At 40.8% G+C, this 26,034-nt stretch overlaps 1 protein-coding gene across 2 annotated transcripts; it reads right to left on the bottom strand.

The window, feature by feature from the left end:
• Nucleotides 1-1,989: 1,989 nt before the first annotated feature.
• HSPH1 (heat shock protein family H (Hsp110) member 1) lies at nt 1,990-25,379 on the bottom strand. 2 transcript variants are annotated; one of them, XM_064716537.1, is made up of 18 exons: nt 25,143-25,379; nt 24,171-24,228; nt 18,296-18,436; nt 16,527-16,649; nt 15,194-15,293; nt 14,317-14,450; nt 13,596-13,840; nt 12,503-12,731; nt 11,504-11,610; nt 10,140-10,273; nt 7,870-8,075; nt 6,944-7,075; nt 6,059-6,196; nt 5,515-5,640; nt 4,875-4,982; nt 4,648-4,767; nt 3,331-3,492; nt 1,990-2,848 (listed from the first exon to the last, which is right to left on the bottom strand). In XM_064716537.1, the coding sequence occupies exons 1-18, from the start codon at nt 25,247-25,249 to the stop codon at nt 2,651-2,653; spliced, it is 2,568 nt and encodes an 855-aa protein (XP_064572607.1). In that variant the 5' UTR covers nt 25,250-25,379; the 3' UTR covers nt 1,990-2,650. The 2 variants fall into 2 exon arrangements, with proteins under 2 accessions (XP_064572607.1, XP_064572606.1); XM_064716536.1 differs by lacking the exon at nt 6,944-7,075 and having other exon boundaries at nt 25,143-25,365.
• Between the last annotated feature and the right edge of the window lie 655 nt (nt 25,380-26,034).

The raw sequence follows: 26,034 nt of genomic DNA, 5'->3' as shown, positions 1-26,034 counted from the left end.
GCTGCTTTTTGTAGATTCAGGACTAGTTTTTCTGACAGAATTATACTTCAAATGCCTCTACAAAATTTTCCACTGATTAAGCTAAGCTTTCTCCTAAGGCATCTTACTCATTTTGCAATATAAGTCAATTTCCATATCAGCAATAATGTAAGCAAACAGTAGTCTGTTAGTAGCAGTTAACCCTTGATGAAACCACTCTACTGGTACCAACACAGAAATATTTCTCCATACCTCAGACGTGGTTTTGAAGTTCGGTCTTGCAGAAGTGAAAAAGAGGCAACTCAAAGCAGCCAATAACAGTGATCTGCATTTTAATAACCCACTTATCAAATGGGTTATATGCAGTCAATATAGTCAAAGCAGAAAACCGGGCACTACTGCATGAAACTGCACACACTGCATTAGAGCTCCTGCCCCTGGCTGTGAGAAGACTCATGGAAGGTGATGCTAAAAACACCAGCTAGAAGAAAAAGACTTGCCTTAGATAGGATCAGCTGGCCCTTGAAAGCACCAGTTGTCTCATCCGTACTCTCTCTTTAGTAGCTCCCATGGCACAAATTTATCTTTTCTCCATTAGGTTGTGTTGTTCCAGATGAAATACTGCTGTAGCCACAATTAACCCTTACTAAAAAAACAAACCAAAACACTTTTGCATTTAGTGACACTGATCTTTAAGCATCTGGCACCACATGCTTACATATGGGATCTGTGCTTGCATGCATCAGCAGAGTTAACAGCCTTCAGAATATGCTTCCAAGAAAAGTTCTTCCCACAGCTTTTCAGGTGTCTAATATTCCCTAGTGTAATTTGATGTTTAACACAGAGCATCCTCCCCTGCACCAAGTATGCAAAAAAATCTTCTCCAATAGACTAGAGAGATTTACTTGAGAGGAATGCTTAGTTTTTAAAACCTTTACTAAGGTTTAATCAGAAAAACTTGAATGGGCTGAAAATATCATTATTTCAGTTTAGTCTATAACAAAAAGCAGAGCCTAGCCTAAGTATTTAACCAGGTTTTAACATCTTATTCTGAACCATGGATTACAATTTCTAAGTTATAGGGTTCCACTAGGCTGGAAATAAATCCCCACAGACCAATGTCTACAGAGCAGCTATTTGTTTCATGCAGCAATGGTGATGAGGCAGATTTCTCCACCTAACTCACCCACTTTTGTCAAGTGCTGTGGTGTACTTACAAAGTAAGTACTGCTTAGTATCACTATAACATCATCACATGAGTGATCTCATGGTTATTAGATAGTTTTTCTGCACTGCATCTGTGTCTCCCCATTTCAGGGGTTAGCAGGGGTCTTGGATGAAGGCTTCCAAGGTCTTCTTCACATCTGAACTTTTCAACCTTGTCTTTAGAGAATGTGCAGTTACAGTGTTCCTTGGTCGGGCTGGTCTTAACCAGCCTAAATTCTTTGTTTTGTGGCTAATTGCCTTTACATTCACCAATTTCTCATTAGTAGTATACTTATCTATCTCTAAAACTGCCCACCTGGTGAGTTTTTCCTTCTTTTTTGTCTATTCAGCATTAAGCAACTAGCCATTACACTGTATAGAAAGTTATTTATATCAGGTTACATAGGTATAAAAGTTATGATTCTGGTTATATTGGTACCAGGTTTTACAGATACATTAGGTTATATTGATATCTTCTAACTCAAGCTACATAAGCATCTTGTAACCTAAGTTATATAGGCATCAGTTACAAACACCGTCCTATGCTCTAACATCTGTGAAGTTTTTGGGTTCTTTCAGGTGTTTACAACACTTGGGCCAATGAAAAGAAAGAGGCATTATTCGTTAAGGGGCTGAATTACATTCATCTCACTGTACAACTGGTTCTGTGCAAAGTGTGAGAGTTTTAAGTGCATTTATAACTCTCCTGCACAGAAACACAAAGCAATGGTCTGTCAAACTGTAAGGAGGGCAACACTTAAGAGCAGAAGTACTGCAAACACTTACACTCAAGAGGTCAGGAGATACCAGTAAAATGAACTTTATTTCAAAGCTCTTTAAAAAGCTTCACAATAACACTAACAGAATTAGCATTTCCTTCATTTTATGTACCCCACATGAAAAATGTATTGTTTAGCAAGAGATGAAACGTAAGCGTTTCTGCATGCTACTAACACATTTCACCATCTCATTACCTGATAAGTACTTTGGACTGCAACAATCAAAAACCTCAGACAGAAGGATTTCTTCTGCAAAGTCCTTGTGAAGGGGACAGACACTGGCTTTTTCTGACATACCCAATTAGATGTCCAGACAAAAGAAAACTACCTTGGCATCTACAAATGCCTACGAGTGTTTCGATTACAACCTTTTAAAGGAGCAGTACATTTCAAAGCAAGGGCTTCTTTTCATCTTTAGTGATGCAAATGGTTAAATACTGCACAGAAGCTTAGTATGAACTCACAATTCCACAGGAATCTGAAAGTTACCAAGGCAATTTTCCTTTTAGGATAGTCATGACCAACACTTTTACGATTCTTCCTCCCACAACATAACATATTCCCAGACAAGTCTTAAGAAAAAAATATAAATAGTTTCCAAAACAATGCATTCCCACCCCCATCACATATGACAGCCAAAACATCTTCTGTCATGGGATGAAATAATTTGCTGCAAGTGCAGTGGCTTAGTCCAGGTCCATGTTAATGGTGTTTTGATCATTCGGATGGCATTCGCCGTTTTGCTGAGGCATTTCAGAATTTTTATCATCTCCCATGTCTTCAGTTTTATAATCACTCTGCTCACTTAATGGGTTTTCCTCCTTAGGAGAGTCAACTTTTGGTTTTGGTTGTGTCACAACAGGCTCACAGACATTGTTTAACTCCTAAAAAAGATGGAAGAAATGTGGGCAGAATGTGTATAAAGGAGCCACCAGCTTCACTAGTGCAAAAAGTCCTGTGTCCAAAAAACTGTTTGAAATTGGCTTCTGCATTTGTTCCCCTGAGTCCAAACTGACAAGTACTTATTGTACTCTGAAATAAATTAACTGGTATACTTTCTGATGTTCTGTGGGCAAAGTTCAGCTAAGTATTTTGGATTTCATATTGGTTTCTCTCAATACTACTTTGTCCCTCAGTAAAACAACCTGAGTTTTTAAGGGGACTGAAAGACAAAATATCAATGAGCTGCATAGAATTGCATACAGTACACTAGAGCGCCTCTTTGTTCTGCTGGATCTCCTCCTTTCCATACTTTCTACCTTTCAAGAACACTAGAGCAGCGAGATGAAACTGGGAAGGACAAAAGGCACAGATACCAGTCTACTTTCAGCACCAACCTCTAAAGATAGTTTCTTATGGTACTTACCTGTAGCTTTGCCTTAATTTCACTTGAATGCACAGCTGGATCCTGATCTAAGCTCTTCTTAGCCTGGGCACTCACAGCATTATTCATCCACTCTACCACTTCACTAACACACTTCTCTACTTTCATCATTTCCATCTCATCGATATGGATGTATTTCTCATCCTGTCAAAATACAAACATTTTGTATTAGTTAATAACTGTCAAGTGTTAATAACATAATGAAGTTATGCCAACAAGTCTATCTCAATTATTTGTAACTTGTAAATCTCTTCCAATGGTCAAAACAAATAGAAGTTAGCCACAAGGGAGATCCATTACAGCCAGAGACAACAGGAAATACAGATGTGAATATAAAGCTTCCTTTACCCAAATGAACAAGAAATCTGGTTCACAGAGGACATAGAAGCTTCACAAAAAGGACATGCAATAAAATATAACATTCTTAAAAAAGCTGATTAAAAAAAATATTCCCTCCCATTCTGGAGGAGCTACCTGAGCCCAAGATAGTTTAGACTTTGAGATTCTGATGTACAGGGAAAGGACCAAAGTTTTCAACTTTAGCATTCCCTACAATGCTAGTTACACAATTAACTACTATCAGGAGAAGGATCTACCCAGCAACACAACCAATGAATCCATATTTAGAATTCTTAAATAAAACCAAGTTTTTAAATATACTATTTACAATGATGCTAGTTATTTCACATGTAACACTACTAATGATTTCACTTAATTTTGTAATCTATAGCTGTGAAGACATAATTGTTTCTGATGTTAATATCAGGTTTAATTAGTCTGAGTGTTGAAAGCCATCCTATTAAAACTCTTTAAGCTGAAATTCAAGGAGCAAATTTTCAGACTGCAAAGCTTATCAAGAACATAATCTACAAATACCAATGAAAAAAAAAACAAAAACCCCACAAAAAACCAAACCCCAAATATCCACATATAACAAAATTGTGTTTTTTACTTTATCTGCAGCTAGGTTTTACACTAATGCCTCTCACCATACAATAATTCTTGTCCCTGAAAGAGGAGCACATTTCTAAAAAACAGATCAGTTTCTTAAAGGTCAAGAATCAGACCACAAGTCTAAACTCTTTATTAGAACACCCTCTTTAGCCTGAAAACATCCAGAAGTATCAAGCAACTGAAGATATGACACACTGCATGAGATTTTTTGAGTACTGGGAAACATTTGTGGTGTTAAATTTGTGACCTATATAGCAGTAGTTCACAGCTCATCTGAAAGTGCATTTGAAGCCCTCCAGCCAATGAGCCTCACAGAAGCACCGTGGCTAAAAAAAGGCCACTTACCTTATTCCTGAATTCCCCAGCTATTGTAGCATAGTACTGGAGCCTGTGTCCCAATTCTTGCAATAGCTTTGGTCGCTCCTCTGCCTCTTGGAAGCGCATTTCAATCGGAGTACCTAATTTCTAGAAAAAGCAATTCCTCCATGTTTACGTGATTCATTAACATTCATTAATGTTGTCTAGCACAGTCTTTTGGAAATTTTGCTTTTCGGGCATATTAACAGGCCTACCTTTAAATTCTCTAATTTTTCTACATACACCTGCTTTGCTTCATCCTCACCCTCTTCATACAGCCAGCCTTCCGTCTCTGCTAGGAGGGCAGAGAATCCCTGCAGATCCTGTGTGTCAATATAATTCAACACATCAAACACTGCAATACACACCAATCAACCATGTTTGTCTTGAAGGAACATAACAGAGGTAAATATACACATGAATCCTTAGCCTCCTGTATAAAAATTTAATTTCTACTGCAGCTTTTGCCTAATTTAGTTACTTAAACCATGCCAGCTTCTGGACTAAGGAACACACATCTACAACAAAGGTAGCATTTACAGACTTTTGTCTTTGATTAGGCCAATGCTTGGGGTCTAACTCTAATCATGGTTTTGGTTACACATAAAGCAACACAGTTTCCCCTTCCAGTCACCAGTTCCAACTGGAAACAAAACTTTACTCCATTTGTGACAAAATCTTTTTTCAGGGATATGTATTTGTTACACCTAAGCCTTATTCTGGGTTAGTCACTGCCGTCATTCAAATGAAGTTCTGGTTTTGCAGTATGTTTAGGGTGGCTTTGAGGAAGTTTAACCAAGGTATACAAAACACATACTTGGTATTTTCAGAGAAGTTCCTGAAACCATAACCTACCTTTTCACAAACAAACTTTTCATATGGTCCAGACAACTTGTCCCTGAACTCATATACATATTCCTCCACTGCATTCTTTGCATCATTTCTTTCTTTCTCCAGTTTATCTTGCATAATCATCTTTCCCTGTATACCACAGAAAATATTTTAATTAAAAAATAACAATGTTCAAACAGCATTCTACGAAGCACAGCTCCCATAGAGTCTCCCAGAAGCCTTGGTTCACCTAACTGTTGAAATTCTCATTATTATGCAGTAGACTCATCTGAAGAAATGGGTTGCAGTTCTCTGGATTACAACAGTTTAAATGAATCTATGATGCCATTCCACGAATCAGTGCTCTGATACTAATTGCTGTAAAGGACACTTCAGTCTTTCTGATAAACATTGGTCAGTTATGTGTTAGAAGGCAGACAGCATGTTAGCTCACTGTTAACTGAGCCCACACTCCAGGGTGGCAGAACAAGAACAGAGGCTGCCTTGAGAAGCAGGTGAATGGTTAATAACTGCACACAAGAAAGCAGTCTAAACCACACTAACTCACCTCTGTTTCAATATACATATTGAGGAGATCTTTTCCTAACTGCCAAACCAAGTTAGCTTCAATGGGCAGTTCCACATTCTTCACTTTTATCTTGGGTTTTTTAGCTTCTGGGGGCTGATCACCTTTCTTCTCATTTGTCTGAGTTAGAAAGAAGAAAAATAAGATAATTTTCCTGACTTCTTTCTGATGAAGTACTGCTATGATGAAAGATACGTTCAGAGGAAGAACACACAAAGGTTTTTCCATGTTCTTTTAAAATCTTCAAAATATGCTCGTGAGGCACTTTCCTTTTGGGGATTCCACCTCCTATCCTAGTCTCCTTAGAGTCTGTTTCGAGACAGTAAGCACTGAGCTGCAGCAAGGACATTCCTCAGATACATGCTGTGTTTGCAGATTTTCCAGAAGTGTTCATGTGTAACATAGCAGTTCACTAATGATGATGAAGGCCTTAAGACTTTAACCCAAAGCATTTTTCATCTCATACAGATGAAAAAATTGAAATCACTAGCAATAACATGCAGACAAATGTTTCACACTGATTGTTTCCTTTTAAGTTTATGAATTCCTGATCCCAGCTTCCCTCAGCAGGCCTAATAAGCTTGGCCTTTAACTGCTGTTTAAATTGAAATGTCTGCAACCCAAATAAACGAGTTGCACAACACTGCAAGAAGACATGGAAGTGGTGGAGAAAGGCTTCTTGCAGGAATCCTTTTGCAAACTCTGTACAGAAATCATCACAAGATACAGATATTATTTTTCACTATAGTAAAGGTGTGAAAATGAAAAAGGTTCCAACACCAAGTTCCTACTTTTCCTGAAATATATTACCATTTTAAAAGCCATTATATAGGATAACATTTTCAACAGAGTTAAAGGGTCACTCACTTTCTTGACATCTGGGATTTTGTTTTCTTCAGAGGGAGGTTCTGATGAAGGGGGAGACTGTGACGTTTGCTGACCATCAGTTTGTACCTGGGACTGTGTTCCAGCCTCACTGTTCTCTTGCTGGATATTTTTCTGAAATGAAAGCCCAGGCACAAAGGATGTAGAAGGCATGTGCACTTGCATTTAAGTATAGGGCACGTCACTTCTGACGCACGTACGGTACAAAGTGCCCTACACAGCATTCTGTGCACACGCAGAAACACACACGCTTCAGCTCTGGAGATACAGACTGGGCACAAGTTCAGAAGGAGCTCATCAAAGTGTTACCAGTGCCAGGCTTGCTGCACAATACTTGTGTGCGTGTGTGCACGTGCGACCACTTTCTTTTACAAAAAGGGGCTTTTAATTTCTTGAGTCATAATGTTTACTTTTTCCCCCTCAAAACTATTAAAAGATCAAGTAGACTATAACAATGTGCATTATTCCCCAGTGCTTCCCTCTCCTTCAATGCTGTAGAAAACGATTCAGCTTTCCCTTTCACAAAAAGTTTCAAAAAACTTCACTGATACAAAGGGTTACATACAAATTCTTTCACCACAAAGTGCATGGATAATTAACAATCCAGATCTAGTTCTCCTGTTTGGAACAGTTGGATAACTATGGCAGCTGTAAGCAACCCCACCCTCAAACAACCTGTCACTATTTGGCACTTCACACAATAACTGATTTTGAAATCCACACACTTTCAAGATAGCAGAAATTATCTCCTGTTCTTGTAAAGACAATTCCCTGACAGCTACACACATCTTAAAATTAATCTCCTTTTGCTTCCTTAGAGGAAGGTATTTTTCTTCCAGAGTATGTAACAGCAGAATACACTTTCATCAATCATTAAGGACATTCACACACACGAAAGGTCAACTTACATCACTGAAGTTTTCAATAGACCTCTGGTCCTGAGCTTCCACTTCAGTCTCAACACTGACATCTTCACACTCCTCACTTTTAACTGGTTCTACCATAGATGCAGTGGACACACTGAAAATGCCATGAGTATTGACACGGACTTTCACTTTGACTTTAGACTTCTCTCCGTCTTTCTGGGCTGCCACATTCTGGATAACATACCTACCTAAAACCAAAAGAATCAAAACTCACACAGTGGAATTAAGTAGGTAATATTACAGAGCCAGGAAAACATCTCCCTTTTTCATAGACAAACTGTTTTATAAATATTTAATGAAGGCTCCATGCTAATCTCATGGTCCCTCAAATTAAATCAGTACTACCAGAAAAAAAACACCAACTAAACCAAAGTACACTGCTTTTCAGCTAGCTTCATCTTATAAAGTGAAGAGTAGGTTCTCCTGACACAACTAATACAGAGTAAATACAAAACTGGTGTTCTCTGTGTTACTAGTGGGCTGAAAGAAAACTACTGAAGGGCTTAGTCTAATGTCAATATTAAGTGGTGCCTTTCTAATACAAGTTACTGCCCAACACAGAAAGAATATTTCTAGAGGCTTTCCTTACAGTTTGTAACATCGGTGCAAGTCGGCCATTACCTTTTATTCTTAGGCAGAACCTAATTGTTCTGTAACTATTATAATACTTGAAACAAGCATTGTGAAACTAATAGACAGACAATTAGCTCAACAGCAAATGAAGAATCAGATGTCCTTGACATTAACTGCAGACATTTTTCCTTATGCATGGATTACCAAGAGTGACCTGGAGACCAGAATGCTCACTTAGCTGCAAAGTACAAGCTGCCCAAATTCACAGGCCAAATCTACATATTTGCACACACCATTCCTTCAGCAACAGATCTAGATCACAAATGCACAAGCTTTTACCTGCCTTTCTCACAGGCTTTGGAATATAATCCTCACTCTTGTAAATCAAATAATACTGCAGTTGTGTGACCTGTTCTCTCTTTTGCCAGTCTCGTCAGAACTACTACTTCATAGTAGTTCTTCATACTACACTTCATAGTAGTTCTTCATACTACACTTCCCACAGTCATACCAATAATTCTGTTCTGAGCAAAGAATTAACTGGCAACTGAGTTGAAACAAATCTGATCTTCAGTTCTGTTCTTACCAGTTCTCAGAACAGCAGATAAACAGTTTCTCATTTGTCAAAGCCAAATTAATTGAACACTGACAAACCCCACCATCAGTCTTCATGGTAAGAGTAAGCCACAAAAGGCAGTCTATGTTTCTGTAACTACAGAATACAGTCAGAGAATCATAGAATAGCCTGGGTTGGAAGTGACCTTAAAGACTGCCTTCCAAACTCTCTCTCTTTCATTGGACCAGGTTGCTCAGGACTTCATCCAACCTGGTCTTGAATACCTCCAAGGATGGGGCATCCACAACTTCTCTAGGAAACCTATTCCAGTGCTTCACCACCCTCACAGTAAAGAATTTGCTCCAAATATCTAATCTAAACCAGCTCTATTGCAGTTTTTAAAGCTATTACCCCTCGTACTGTCACTGCTTGTGCTTATAATAAGTCCCTCTCCCTTGTGCTGGTTTTTCAAAATACATGGCATGCAAACAAACAACATTTAATTGCATGTTTAGAACTCAATAATTATTTAATTGGCCTGTCTTTACCATCAGTCTTTTTCTAACTAACCATGTTGTAAGCTCTTTGTAAGTATCAACACTGTCAAGTGCCACAATTTGTCAAAAAGTATGAAAGAATGCTTAGAAATGTTACATAGACAAATCAATACTGTAGTCTTGTAGCTGCCACTATTTCAGACTGCTTTGATTAGAAGTTACTCAGCATTATGTCAGTCCCAGAAGGCATAAGTAAAAACAACAACTAGTTATTCAAGACATGCTTTTTTTTATATACAGGAGATATTATTCAATTATTCCTAGCTTGCTTCAGTGATAAGCAGAAAAGAAGATTAAAGAAGTTTAAAAGCTATCTTTAGTAGTCATAACCACATTTTAGTTGTAGGCATTGATTTGCTCCCCCTCATTTCTTCATTACGCCAAAGCAACATTATAAGCAAGAAAAATAAAAAATACCGATTCAGTTGTCTCAGGAATGGGAACATTCCGAGTCCTTCAGAGACAAAAGCCTGAATATATACATCATAGCCATACTGCACAACAGTTACTCTTTGATTTCAAATTGTTCTATTGGAGACAACACTATTTCCAGGACAACTACTTACCAATTTTTGACTCAGGATATGGGACTCCATTAGGATCAGAATAAAAAGCTTCTAGCTCAAATGGACCTTTCCTATAGAATGTAAGTACCTTAGAAAAGGGTGCTGCATGATTTCTGCTGAAGACCTCATGAACTCTGTAATTAAGGGAAAAGTATCACTTTTAGCAGTGTATTTGAGCTGGAAAGTTTTGATAAAGGGTCAGAACTCTTTAGAAGAATATCATGTTTTGAAACATTTACCCTTCTGAACAATTCCAATAAAGACACTTCACTACTGTACTGCAAGGAAAAGGATTTGCTGTTCTCTACTGTAATGAGAACTTGTCCTATTCCACTATTTGAGCTTGAAATAGTGTATTTTGAATCATAATTTGCACCCTTCCTTAGTCTCAAAGGGATAATTATAGCCCTGTTAATTCCTTGCTCATTTACGTTCCATGGCTCAGCTGAGAACCCTGACACCAGATTATTATTCGTTCCTCAACATGACAGAAAAACAACCAGCTTTACTTCATGTTCTATGGCATGTCTGCTATTATGCCAGCCTGATCCCAATTTCCAACTAAGTTTTGATCTTCCTAACTGTGGAAGATCTCATCTAATAACCCAGATTGGAGAAAATGAGAGCTTTACCTAGAACAGGAACCCACAGGCTGCTCTCATAAGTGACAGAACAATTAGCCCCTGCACCTCCACAGAAAACAGACAGGAAGAAAAAAAAGGCTGAACTACAAAGAACATGAAAAAGGTATGAACAGATCCCTCTAGAACCATGATTTTTCCACAGGTTGAACTTGGAGCTCTTTACATCCTAGAAAACAACTGCATTTCCCACAGGCATGGCACAATTAGTAACAGATGTCAGTCATAAGAGACTGCAGCAAGAAATCACTCTTACAAATGTTAAATTTTTGCTAGGTGTTAAACTGCTCCTGCAGTCAGATATATAGCATCCATATAAGTTTACAATATTTCCATAGTACCTAACATTACTAATAAATCAAGAATCTTAGGTGTAGAGAACACTTTGAGTAAAAAATGAAAAGCCAGAAGGCAAAGTGGAATCAGGACCCAAGCACTGATCTAATTTTATATTTCTAATCCTGACAACCAGATAAAGGCAAGACAAGATACTAGTTGGTAGATCTCTCACTTTTTAAAAATCTTTACGTTTTTACAAATGAGGAATTACAGTTCAAATTTCAACCTATGTCTTGACAATCTTCCCTGTAAACCATCTCTGGTACATGGCCTATGGGTTTTCTGCATGAGAATGCCAAAATCCTAGTTTAAGTGCAAGCAAGAACATGACCCCTGAATTATGAAGGTCAAAAGCTTCATGGAATGGTAGTCTGAGCTACCTACCCTTCAGTGTCCTCTGCTTCTGTGTTCCACAGCAGAGATATTGGAAAAGGTGTAGCATCTGTCACAGAAAATTCTCTCACTTTAAAAGCTGGAGAAAGAATGGCACACTGAAAAAATAATAAAAAACAAACAACAAAAAAGCTTGCATTAAAGCTGGTTAACTCCTCTACTCCACTAGACATGACAGCAAAAAATTTTCAAACAAGTGAAAACTGTATTGATTTTACTACACAGAACTATTTCAATACTCAATTTCAATGCAGTATGAGAAGAGAAATCTCCCACACAAGTGTTTATGTGCTGTGTTAGCAGGTCTTTTGCAGCTTGTGAGTAAAGGTAACACTAAGGAAATAACAGGATTATAAAAAAGGGAAATTCTACAGTGCTTACTCCTAAAAGAAGTGTTTATCCAAAGGGTCTTGCTTCTTTCCCTGAACACAACTGATTGCTGGCAATGGAAAACTGTCAGCAAGACAGAGTAAAGAAACAAGTCAAAGAGAAGAGGGTGAAACAAGACAAGAAGTTAAAGGAGAAAAGGAAGAATACAGAATGTGTGGTTTGCTTGTAAAATATAGCTGGAAACAGTAAAAATGGGAGGGACACAGAATAAAACCTGTTTCACATTAATAGCAAGCTGGATACCAGGAAAGTCAAACTTGCAGTAGTTTGGGCTCTCCACAGATCTTATACCTTGTTGAATAAAAGTAACTTTCAGCTTGACAACAACTTGAATTTTTGGCATTAAAGATCTCTAGATTGTGTTCTTCTGAAGAGCAGAGTGGGCTGCTAACAGAATGCACCCTGCAATAGACTACTGCACCAGGGAGGAGTACTCTGGTCTTTTTAAACAGTACAGTCCCATAAAAAGATCTAGTGAACATGTATGTTCCCTTGAGTACTTTAAAATGGACCACTTCTACAATTTTTCATAACTGCTTGACCTATTCTTCATGGAAGAAACACCTCTATTAATTTCATCAAGTGTTGCCAGTACTATACCTGCAGAGCACAGCCCCTAGCTATGGCTTCATCTGCATTCAGTGTTGTACTGACATCCTTGCCAAAGAATTTAGCAATCCTCTCCTTGACAGCAGGAATACGAGTTGCTCCTCCCACAATCTCTACAGCATTTACATCTTCCACTTTCAGCTGTGTTTGTTCCATTAATGAAAGCAGAGGCATCTCTATCCTCTGCAGCAGGTCAGCACACAATTCTTCAAATTGTGACCTAAGAGAAAAAAAAATGGAATTAACTAAAGAATGCCTGTCCCACAAGAACCTTGCCTGGTATTTGTTTCCAAACTGATGCTGACTAGGTTGGTTAACGACACTACAGAGACCTAAACTCCTGTGAGTAGGCTAAAGTGGCAACCATAGACAGGGTAGTACACAAACAGCTGCTTTCAAATTTTCCTAAGCCACTATCAATGCAGTTAAATAAGATAAAGGTTTTGTTTGGGCAGCTGCTATGTATTTGCCTCAGAGCAAAGGTTACAGATGATTCAGAAAACACTGACACTTCCTTTATCATGAAAAACTGTTGCCTAAACACTGGAAGAAAAACAACACACCACTCTCAGCAGTAGCTACAGAACAAATGAAGCCATGCCTGTAAACATGTGTATGAGAGACAGACTTCATTTACACTTGGACCATAGTTAAGTCATCACCCATCAGCACTGTTTCTGCCCCCCATTTCTCTATCAATATCCATAGTACACTAAGAACAGAAAAAAAGAAACAAATCTGAAATTGTTGCTATCTTAAGAGAGTATGGGATTTAAGTTACCTAAAATATGCAGAAAGTCAAAATATGCAACCAACCTTCTGGTTTGCAAGCATCAATCCATGGTTTTAAGACCATATTCTACAAAAAGAATCTAAACTTTTATGTATGTTATTGCACTGAAACATTCAGTTCAGGTTAGCTGAACACCCCACTTCCCAGCCTTAGCTATTCTAACATTACAAAGTGCCACAGCTATTCAGCACTTACACTTAATTTTACCACTTAATTTTAGTTTCTTTCAAACACTGAAACACTTTTAAAAAATGGCCACTAAAGCAAATGCCTGTCTTGTACAGAACTCACCTGTTCATTTTTCCAGATACATCAGTATCATTCATGAAACACTCAATATTTAGGGGAATGTCTGTGCTATTTGAACTCATTAGTTTCTTCAGTTTCTCACATTCCTGATACAGACGAAGAAGAGCCCGAACTTTGGTTTTTGGATCTAGTTTGTACTTTGATTTTATTTCTGCACAAAAGTAATCTACCAGCTTTCCATCAAAGTTTCTCCCACCGAGGAAAGGGTCAAATGCTGTCCCAAGTACCTGGTTTAAAAAACCACAATTATTTAGTTTAACACTAATAAAATCACAGTGAATAGCAGTCTTCCAGTATCAGCAAGTCCTTTCTTCAAAATAATGTTGGAGACAGGTCAGCCTATCTTCCAATGCACAGTTACATCAGCCAAAAATTGATCTTCACTTTTACAGAGGAAGTAAGACTAAGTAAGTAACTGACAATCCTAAGTATTCAAAATTTTCATCCATACACTCATTTAGATAAAGCAAAATAAATTATAGCACTAGTATTATTTACCTTACATTTGTGTATTGCAAGAAATTTACATCCTGTTTGAAACAATTCTAATGAAATGAAGAACACTGATGAAAACCTTTGCCTTTTGACTTGTTGCCACTTTCCATGCATTAAATTATTTAAGAATTTAAAAATGAAGGCAGATTGGCAGGCTATTTGATTCTAATTGCTGGTAAACATTTTAATTTCCATTTAATCTTACTACCTTCAGCTTACTCTTGTTGAATGCACAGGCTGATACTTGAAATGCGGAATGTCCCATATCAACAAACACAACTATCCGTGGCTTCTCTTCAGGAGCTGGAAGGTCTTGTTTATAAATTCCATAATTCAGAGCCACTGCAAAAGAAGCGTCAGATATTATCCACACAGTCTCTAATTTCCAGTGGCATACCACAACAACCCTGTGAACATTAAGCTATAAGATCAAAAGCATAAAGACAAATCCAGACATACACCTATGCAACATACACTATCTTTGTGGAAGCTTTGTTCCATTAATCTAAGCTGTAGGACCTGAAAAGCAGAACATACTCCCTTAGTCACGTATATGCTCCCTCAGCATTTGTTTGGGTTTGTTTCTTTTTGCCTTGCAAAGTAATCAAAAACACAGAACATCTTAACAACAAAACCCAAACCCAGTTTTGTATTTCCAGTGAGTATCTTCCAAGCTGGGAAGTTTTGTCTGAGAGTTGTATAAATGGTCAGCAGAGCCATGTGTCTGCTTAAAATCCTGACTATACTGAAAAAAAGCCTTGGAAGTTATGAGGTGTTGATGCTTAATCAAGGAACTTCCTTTAGGAGTGTCTAACTCCTGCAGCTGTGCATCTGGGCAGTACACTAAATGAACAAGTAGTCCAGGTACATGTAGTGACTCCTAAATAAGCACTCAGGGAGATAATTATCAATGGAGCTTGATCTCATCTACCCATTCACACAGAACACATTAAACCAAAAAAAGAACAGCAAGTTTTTCAAATATTTATATTTGCCTTTTCAAGTTAGCCCTTTTTCTTAAAGTATTTAAATGCACCCTCTATCCCACTTGTCAACTGCAGGAACTGCTATTTTATCCTACTTACCTGCTGTCATGTCATTCATTAATCTAAGACAATTCAAACCAACAATCTGAGCTGCATCCAGAAGAGATCTCCTTTCAGCATCTGTGAAAAATGATGGAACCTGAAGAAAGTAGGTGAGAATACAAAGTTATTTCCAGAAAATGAGACATTAGACCACTTATTTGAAAGTATTAATTTAAAAATTGTATCTATTCCTCCACTTTGAGGAAGATACTTCCTTCAAGCCTCTAAAATGCAACTACCATACTGAATTGACACTTCAAATATTCTACTCAGAGATGGAATTAAACCAGCACCAGCTAGTTTACATGAGCCCACACTAGCAAGAAACAAATGAGTTATTTGTATACAAATGCTAATAACAGTAAGTGCTGGCCCAAAAAGTGAAACTGGATATTATGAAGACAGTGACATGAATACCTTAATCAGAACTAGCAGGCAGACTCCAAAAAAGGAAAGAGGGAACTAAAAGCACACAGCAATACTACAGATGTCAGAGATGCAAAGAAATAAGGGATAACAAATGAAGATAATCTATTTTGGCAGAAATTACTTCAGGCAAGAAGTGCTAAGAAATTATGAAGGAATTTCTGCTGAAAATTTTCTACAGATCTCTAGCACTGGACTTGGACAGTGCCTTCTGATGTTCCCCCTCCAGGGACATATGAAGAACAAGCTTTCCAGGTTCAACTGGAGAATCAACATTTCTAATAATAACAGAGCTAAATATTCCTAGATGCAACATGAGATAGACTTGTTCAGAGTCATTGAGAACAGAGAGGCAGGTGTTATTTTATACTGGGGCTTTGCAATGGAATGACTGATCTTGATCTGAGGTCATTTTCTGTGCAGTCATCACAGTGAAAGAAACAAAGCAAAGTTTGCTGAAAGGATGAAGATAAACAGGACAGAAACTAAAATTTTCAGCTGACATAGGGCAAATCTTCATAAACAAAGAAAATTGTTCAAAGCTGTTATCAAATTGTTTTAAATCCAAAAAAACCCACAAACATATGTATTTACTTCAATGAGTAATTAGTATGCTTAGTCATGAAAGCAAGCTGTTCCAGAAGGATTTATACATGGATCCAGAAACATTTTGGGTCCAAAGGTCCAGACAGTTACAAGAGAATGAGTTCATGAAGCTAGTCAGGGTCTGGAATATGGCAGCAGCCCTGGGATTTCTTCAAGTCAGGAGCTCTAAACCTAGTTTGGGTTAATGTCTTTGTAAGTGCTTAGTAGAGCTCTCTTTCACTCTGCATGAATAGAAACAAAATGCCCTCAATAGCTGAAGTTAAAAGACATAATGTTCCTGTGCACTACAATTACTTACAGAAATAACACAGTCTGTTACTGGCTTTTTCAGGTTACTCTCTGCAGTCTCCTTCAATTTAGTCAATAGCATAGCTGAAATCTGTTCCACACTGAAGATGTGCTCCTCATCCATGTACATGACCTGGATAGAATAGGTAAAATAATTCCATTAGTTCAACTGATGGAAAATTGCATACATTTAATGTTCTTTGATACACTGCTGCCTAATACTCTATGAATCACGACATGCTTCATTATTTCATTATAGAACTTCAGTTTACAATTTAATTTCCCAGCTGAGTGTTTTTTAGAAGCAATAATTCTATCCTGTCTTAAAACATCAAGAACTGTATCAACTCCATAGATTAAGAAAATTGCCAAAAATGACACAAGTTTAAAATGTGGCACACCATTAAGTAAAAATAGCCATCATTTTTCAAACTGACGCCAAATGCAAAAAATGTACAAAAGTACTTGCTGTGTATTTTTCCTCAGCATTTTTATCCTTCTGCTCAAACACGTGAAATGTCCCTGAAAGGAAGAACTGTGCAACAACAATTCACCTATGCACATGAAACAACTAAAAGCTTAAGATAAAGCTTAGCAAAAAGTTTATTTATTGCTCTCTTAGCAAAAAATATTCTGAAGCACCATTTTTATCATGCAATAGAATACATGACAATAATGAAGTGAAGTAATATGTTACAGCTGAGGCTTGAAAGTAACACTTCTCTTTTATTCACTCAGTATGGTTTGGGGAAAAATTAGGCACTTTGGTTTTAATAGAAAAACTGTTCTCTAAACCTCCCAGTCTTATTGAATTTTACAGAATCAATTATTAAAACTTTTTAACCACAGTTAAATAGAAATAAATACTAATTTGTTCTCCAATCAGCCTAAGAAAAAAAGGTAGTAGAGTTCACCCAACACTAGCCTCTCACAGAACAAGACTCCTACACACACTGATTAAAGGAAACCAATAATTTCTGTCTGAATTTATCTGTTAACCTCACAAATCACAAACAGCAAAAGAGAAAGCATCTTCCCTTTTTTTCTGTGATCTATTCACTACTTAGGACTGATCTATACTGAAGTTATGAGGGACCAGTTCAAGCTAAAGTCTTCAACAGTGAGGCAACACTGATTGTTATGCCAGCAAGGCTTCATTATCAGTAATTGTACATATTTCTGTAAATGGACACAATGTTATTAACATCATTGATTCTATGAAAAGCTGACATTGTATCAGTGAAGTCCTTGAAAGGTAAGCAAGAGCCAAACCTGCAATGTGGTAGGAGCTGGTTTTGAACACCTTTTTGCAAGTAACTGACTCCAGGCAGTCCGCTAAAGACACACTTGCCACTCATCTAAGGCAATCATTCTAAAGAAGAGTTCTGACTATTTTCTAAAGCATTTGTAAAATACCTAATAGGTCTGCTGCAATGAATTCCACACAAGTGGCAGAAAGTCATACTTTGAAGTAAAACCATACAACCTTGTAATTATCTTAGCAGTTTTTCTGCCAGTGCGTTTTGAGCTAGAGGTGCAATTTGCCAACAGGGAAACTTGCATTTCAGCAATTACTTGTAAATGAACCTTAATTTGAAGGTTAATATCCACTATTTAAAGATAAAGCAGTCTATTCATAGAAGAGCTCTTCTTTAACAGAGAGATTAAAACAACCTACCTTTAGGGTAATTAAAAGAAACCCATATTTTCATTTCAGGTGCTGAAATGTAAGACTTCAGATTTAGCTATACAACCCAGAAAGATACACTGCAGATTTACCTTCACTCCAACTCCACCATTCTTCATGGGAACCAAATCATAGCTCAACTTTTCTTTTTCCTTCTGAACAAAAGGATCATTAAATGCACGGCCATGGAATCTCTTGAAGTTAGATACAGTGTTGTGGGCATGAGTAATTTGCTGTAAAGAAATACAGGATAGTTAGAAATCCACTCTTAATCAGCCTGCAGTGTTCAGAGCTGTTCTGTAGGCCCCCAAGCACAGGTCAAGTTTTCAGACTACTGCTCACTCCCTTGTCACAGTTTTATTTAACACTGGTAATTACTGTCTGGTACTTTTTATCAGCTCATTAATAAGTTAGACACAAACCATTACTTATTAAGGATTATAAAACTATCCATCTCTGAAACCTTGAGACAACTGGGTGAACAATAACATGATCAACAGAGTCTACTACTTTAGTCAAATAATTTAGAATGATAGAGCCACTTAAATTGGAAAAGGCCTTTCAGATCAAGTCCAGCTATTAACCTAACACAGCCAAGTTCACCAATATCCCCAAGAGCCACATCCACACACCTTTTACATATCTCCCAGGACAGTGACTACACCACTTCCCTGGGCAGCCTGTTCAGATGTTTATAAACCATTCAGATAAAAAATCTTTTGCTAACAGTCAATCTAAACTTCTCCTTTTAGGTTATTACAGACAGTGATAAGGGCACACCTGAGCTTCCTTTTCTCCAGGCTAAACACCCCCAGCTCCCTCAGCTACTCCTCATCAGACTTGCTCTCCAGACCCTTCCCCAGCTCCATTGTCCTCCTCTGGATTCACTCCAGCACCTCAGCATCCCTCTTGTAGTGAGGGGCCCAAAACAGAACCCAGGATCTGAGGTGTGGCCTCACCAGTGCTGAGTACAGGGCACAATCCCTGCCCTGCTCCTGCTGGCCACACTACTGCTGATAAAGGCAAAGGCACCATTGGCCTTCTTGGCCACCTGGGCACAGCAGGCTCATGTTCAACCACTGTCAAACAGCACTCCCAGGCCTTTTTCCACCAGGCAGCTCCCCAGCCACTCTGCTCCCACCCTGTAGTGTTATATGAGGTTGTTGTGACTCAAGTGCAGGACACTGCACTCATTAAACCTCACACAGTGGTCCTCAACCCTTCAATCCAGCTTCTTTGCATCCTTTTGTAAAGCCATCCTGCCCTCCAGCAGATCAACACTCCAGTCCAGCATGGCCTCACCTCCAAAGTGACTGAAGGTGCACTCAATCCCCTTTTCCAGATCACTGAATAAAATATCAGATAGGGCTGGCCCCAAGTACTGAGCCTTGGGGAACACCATTGGTGATAGGCTGCCAGCTAGATTTAACTCCCTTCACCATAACACTCTGGGCCTGGCTATCCAGCCAGGTTTTAACCAGGTAGGAGTAACACCCCAGTTGTGCCAGTCGTCCTGCCACCTTGCCTTAATGGCAACTGTGTCAGAGTTTTACTGCTGCACAATGGTGTCCAGCTCCTCCTCTTTATTGCCTGCGTTGCAGGCATTGATGCCTGCTGGCATGCACTTCATGGGCTATTGATTCTGCCCCTTTTTGCAGAAGTCCCAGCTCCTATGTGACCATTCTCAGGAGCTTCTACAGTTTTTAAACACATCAGTAATAACCCTTGTGTCACTGCTGCTGAATGGATCTCCATCCCATCTCCACCAAGGCAGCAGAGTGAAGGACCTCACTCTCTCTCAAACACTGCTGTAGTGCACCCCAGGCTTACTTCTAGCAAACTTGGTTGTATGTCTTCCCCCCTCCAAATCTGGTTTAAAGCTCTCAGTGATCCCTGCTAGCTCCTGTGCAAAGATCCTTTTCCCCCTCTGAGACAGGTGTACCCTGCCTGTTGCTAGCAGTCCTGCTGTCCTGTAAACTGACCCATGATCAAAACCCCCAAATTCTGCCAATGGCCTCAAGCTCAGATATTGGTCTGCTGGCTCTTCCTGTTTCCTCCATAATTTCCTGCAACTGGAAGGATAGAGAACACATGATAGCACTATTTGTGCTCCTGATCCCTTAAGCAGTCATTCCAAGGCCCTGAAATCTTCCCTGATTGCCCTTGGACCTCCTGATGCAACCTCATCACTGCCAATCTGAGAAATCAATAATGGATAATTATCTGACAGCCATACCAGGGCAGGAACTTGGACCCCAGACAGGCAGCAGACTTTCCTAAGAAGTGGTTCCTGCCAGCATATTGGGCTTTCTGCTCTCTTCCAAAGGGAGTCTCCTACGGTAATGTCCTCTTTTTCTTCAGGGAAGCAGTTTTGACATAGGCCAACTTAACCTCGGTGACAGATTGCTCCCTATCCCTTCAAGTCAGTGTTTTCCAGCAGGTGGAGGAGAGAGAAAGGAATCCTCTGTGTGTCAGGTCTGCCTCCCAGGCACGTCCCAGGGAAGGCAGGGTGCAATTCCACTATATCATCTCTCTCACACACACTCCCTGATAGTCCTCAACCCACACACTCCCGCCAGAGTTCCTCACTAAGTGGAAGAGTACCTGGGCATCCTCCCAGAGCTGTGCTCACAGGTGCCACCCAGTACTGGCACTGAGAGCAGGGCTCACCCTGCAGGTGCCACCCAGTACTGGCAGCGTGTCCCTGCCAGCGCTGTCTGTGTGGAGCTGAGTGAGGCCATGCCTTTCTGCCAGGTGGGCACCACTGCTCCTGCCTGGGCTGGCACTGCCTCTGCACCTTTCTGCACACTGCTGAGCCACACCCTGCTCATCAGGGCTCCCTAAGGGCTTCTTTTGTATTTGGGAAAAACTGCTGCTGTTGGTCCTGGCCCCACCTAGGTCCCATCAGCCACTGCCACTCAGCTGCAGGCTTCTGGCAGCTCTTGTCTCCCCATGACACTCCCCCAGTTCAGGAAACCGCCCTGTGCACTGCACTGGAGCACTCTGCTGCTGATTGTGCTGGCAACCAGAGCCACTCACCTTGCACCTCACTGCTGTCACCCAAATTCAACTTAGACCAAATTCAAATGTTTAAAGATTGCAACTACATATGAAGCCGGCTTCTCTGTCGGTAAACTGGCCCTCCAACCCAAGCCACACCACCTCCACTTTAAACATTATTAAATAAAGTGCAAGCAAGGGCTTTCCTAGTTACTAAGTGTCAAGCTTAAGTGTCCCCATATATTTCAATAGTTACTTTTTTCTCCCTGAGCTACTTTGAAAGCACATCATTTCCTCGCTCACACTCCTCTAGCAGAAACTCAAATTCCTACACTAGACCAAAGAAGAATACAGTGCATAGACAACTTGGAAGTTTTTTTTGCTAACATTTTAGCTTGAAATATGTGCTAAACTCCAATGCAAACTCCCCAGAGCAAGCAAGTGACATAAAGAAGCATTCGTTATCAGAAATGCAAAGCACAACAGAAACCAGACAACAAGAACAGCCTAAGAGATAATGCAAGTATCTCAGAGTAGACTTAATTCTATTTCATTAGAGAGAAATTACAAAAGTGTGTTATTATCTACAGAATAGATTTAGGCAGGCACCAACAGACTGCATGATAGCAACTCAAATGCTGAGCATACCAAGGAATATTTCTAGCATTCACTACCCTCAAAGAAAAGCATCAATTCCTGGTTGCACTAAAAATTTTCCACCACGGAATAGAAGAATTTGAGCTACATCTTTATTAAAAAGCTACTCAACTAGGACAGTTCTCCTACAGAAAAGCTCCCTGACAAAAAAAGGAGGCCATACTCCCACTAAAAAGCAGTAACTCTCAGACAGCTGTGTCTGTGGAAAGATGTCACACTTGGACTGCCTGCTGAGAGTCATCCTCGGTTTATTCCAATCACCAAACAGTGCTCAGCAATTAATAGTACGAGCACAAGTTAACGCAGGCCAAAAATCATGCCAGGAACTATTCCAGCACTTAAATGTGATTGAGTAGTTAGGTTCCTGTGTTGAAGATTGTTGCCCAGCATGGTTTTATTTATTTGTATAGCCACAACTTCAGAGTGCTTGAATGCTACGTATTTCACAGCTGTACGACTGAAGAACGTAGCAGCAGGAATTATTACCATGTAGTGGGTAGAGAAGCACAAACACTCTGGCAGCTTTTATAGCCTAATTTAGAATTAACCTCAAAGCCTTTTCTAAGAGAACAATCTTAAGATATTTTTAGAGTAATTGTATGCCATTAGGTCTGTTTTAATATCTTCCTGCTTAGTCAGAATTAAGAAAGCTGAGAATTATGATCTGTTAACTAATGTACTTTTCTCATCTCCAGTGCCGCCATGCTTACCTAAAGGTTACAGAAATTTGCTGAAAATTTGCTCCAGCAGCAATTTCTCAAATATTAAAGAGAGCACCTTTGAGTATTTTGAGTTCTCTCACAAAATCACACCATAGAAGTCACCAGTCAAAACCTCTTTTTATTTTGTGGGATATTTTTGGTCTTCTGCTTTTTATTTTTCAAATAAAAACAATCATTGCATTCCTTGATTTAAGTAGCTATTACACCTGAAGACACCAAAAATGTAACTCTCAGTACTCCATGTCAGGAAACTTCCACATTTACAGAAGAAACACAATTCACATCTTAAGTCATCTGCCAAAGTGGATGACTTACAGCTACAGAAATAAACGATCTGTCATCTTTTATCATTTAAAGTATTACATTCTTTTTTCCTGGCAAAAATATTTAGCTTCAACTTCTAGGAGAGCCAAGCATGAAACATTCAATCAAGTAACACCATACAGGTTAGTCTGAAGGTAACTAAAGTCACAGGTGTTCATCACTGCAAATACATACTTGTAAATGCAATCTAAGAGAATCTGCCTCACTTGCAGCCTCCTTCATATTTTCCACAGGACCTACTGGAACAATCTAACAATACTGAAACATGCTTGAGACTACATCAGGTTCAGATAATTTCTCATTTTGAGTAACAACTCATTTTTGCACACTAATGAATCATGCTAGTTTCTGACTTGCAACAATGTCAGCAGTCAACTGAGCAATGCTGAAATGAAATTTAAGAAAAAACCACAAACACGTATTTACTTAATTACTCCAAATGCTAACCTGTAACTGAATGAGCCCGTGCTTGTTAACATGTGAAGTATTTGTATTGCCTCGGCTATTCAAAATTAAGAGGAGTGCTATTATAGTGGAATAAAGTCTCCTCCAGTGCTCTCTCCATGGAAACCCACTGCAGTCCTTTGCTACATGAGAGAGATGCACAGGCCAGCTGAGGCTGCATGCTTGATCTCCCAGCAGCAGTTATGTAACAACACACAATACCTAAGGATTTGTTTAATCATTACAGTTTGTTATTCTGAGACTTGTTGAAATCAAGTTCTCCTTCTAAACTGAAAATACTACTTTAACAAAGAAAACATTCAATCTTTCAAAGCACCTCAATAAAAAAAAACCAAAAACAACAAAAATCCAAAATAAGGACTTGCACCTTCAAAACCAGCAGCATTTAATTTACAGCAAATCCAAAGGTAGTAAGGTACCCTAAATAGCTTTAAGAATCTGAGCAAAAGCTCTCCCTTTACATCTAATTTTAAGAGACTATATACAGAATTTAAAATGCTTTTCATCAAGTACAAGGAAAATCCTGTATACAATCATTAGGAAAAGAAATCCAGTGACCTTAACTTGTCAGAATATGAACATATTCCACTGGAAAGTATTACATTAATGAAGGAGAGAGCAGACGCATTCTAGCAAAAACATCCTACATTTCTCCAAAGAAAGCATGGCAGCATAGTGCAGCATTTCTAAAATAAAAGACTCAACAAGAAACTGAGGCTGTTTGGCTTTAAATACACACAGCCAACTCTCTTTACACACACACTGGTACTTCAACAGTTTGCAGCAGGAAATGACCTACCTGGTTTTTAGCCGCAACACCGATAGCTCTGTTTTTGGATCCAAATGAAACCACTGACCTGGAAAGAACAACAGGCTAATTAACTCGGTCCTGACAACAAACACGACTGAGAACTCTCACGGATTCATTTTCTGCTACTGCAGATAAAACACCTTAGCCTTTCTGTCAAAGTGTCATTCCTGTCGTAAAAAAACTACAGGAAGACTTTTATCCGTCTTAAAGCCTTGGCCCAAATCCAGGACTTTTCCCAATAGCTTATCCGAACGGTGGAACAGGATGATCGCAATTCAGAGCTCACAGCCGGACTACACCCTACCCGTCTGTGCATGGCTGCTTCCAACTTGTCAACTAACTCCTGCTTGGAGCCAGAGGCTTTCTATATCTAACCTCTGACTAAGGGAGAGCTGCCCTGAACAGCTGGCAGAGCCCACCCTCCGCAGCACGGGTGGCAGCGTGTCCGCCCGTGTCCCACTTCACCCGGGCTGCCCCCCGGGATCCTCCCCGCCCGCCGCAGCACGGCCCGAGCGGCTCCGCACAGCCCCGGGCACTGCCCGCGGGACGCGCTCCGGCTCCGGGGCACGGAACGGGCCGGGACCGAGGGAACACCGAGGGTGGGGACCGGGACATACAGGGGAACAACGCGGGTGGGGCCCGGGGGCACTGAGCGGGTCAGGGTCGGGGCGCAGCGGGACGCAGCGGCTGAGGGGATCGGGGCACACAGCGGGTTGGGGGGGGAAGGGGAGCACGGGGGCACGCAGCGGCTCGGAGGGACACACAGCGGGCTGCCGCCCGGCCCCGCCACCCTGTACCGACCCCCCGGCAGCCCCCGAGGCGGCGAGTGCCGGGGAACGCGCTGGCCCCGCACAGCGGGAACCCCCCCCACGCCCCACCGCGAAACTTCCAGCAGCTTCTCTACGGCGGGCGCCCCGCCGGGCACGGACCGGCCCCTGCCCGCCGCACCCCCACACTCACGGCGTGCACCGGTCGCTGAACTCGTTGGCGACGGTCTCGATGCCGCCGGCCCGCGCCACAGCGATGTAGCAGCTCTGGAAGCCCAGATCAAAGCCCACCACGGCCATGGCCCCGGCGCCAGAGGGAGGCCCCCGCTCTGCCCGGCTCGCTCCCGGTGCTGCTGCGGCCGGCGGTCCCCGTAGCGTGCGCGGGCGGGCGGGCGGGGAGGGGACACAGCGGCGCCGCCGCCGCTTTAAATATGACAATGAGGCGAAGTTTCCAGAAACTGCGGCAGCCACTCACCGGCTCCACGTGCGGCTTCCGCTTCCGCCCTCGGCCGCCTTCTCGAACAATTCCCGCCAATCGGCGGCTCCGAGCGCGGTGACGTTGACCGTTTCCACGGCGATCGCGGACGCCGCCGGCCCCCCGGGGGCGGGGCCAGGCGCGCGGGGCGGGGCGGGGCGGGGCCGTGTGGAGGAGGCGGCGGGGGCCGGGGCCGAGAAAGGCGGTAGGGGCTCCCTGACCCGGAATGTGCGGGAGAAAGGGATACGAGCCGCTTTTCCCGTCCGTGCCCTCACTTTAGTGCGCTGGGTACCCTCTCTAGAGCTCTTTGTCACGTTGTTGTGGGTATCTCCCTCCCGCGCTGGCGGGCGAAATATGCTAATTGTACGCATCACTGGCTCTCTGCAGAGGGCTTTTGTCTCGGCGTGCCACAATCCGCTATAACATAAATGTTCTATTGCCTCCTAGCAGTCCAGCTCTAGCTTTTTGTGCAGGACCCCATCCCTGCTGGAAGAAGCCTTAACCCCCTGCATTCCGTACGGAGGTGTGGTGGGTACACAGACCCTGTTCGGTTGTCAGCAGTGCATCCATCACAGAATCAATCCGGTTGGAAAAGTCCTCTGCGATCATC

This window comes from Zonotrichia leucophrys, chromosome 1, assembly GCF_028769735.1.
Source record: "Zonotrichia leucophrys gambelii isolate GWCS_2022_RI chromosome 1, RI_Zleu_2.0, whole genome shotgun sequence".
Classification (NCBI taxonomy): Eukaryota; Metazoa; Chordata; class Aves; order Passeriformes; family Passerellidae; genus Zonotrichia; species Zonotrichia leucophrys.
The sequence above is the reverse complement of the archived record's forward strand: the minus strand, read 5'-3'. Positions and strand labels throughout refer to the sequence as shown.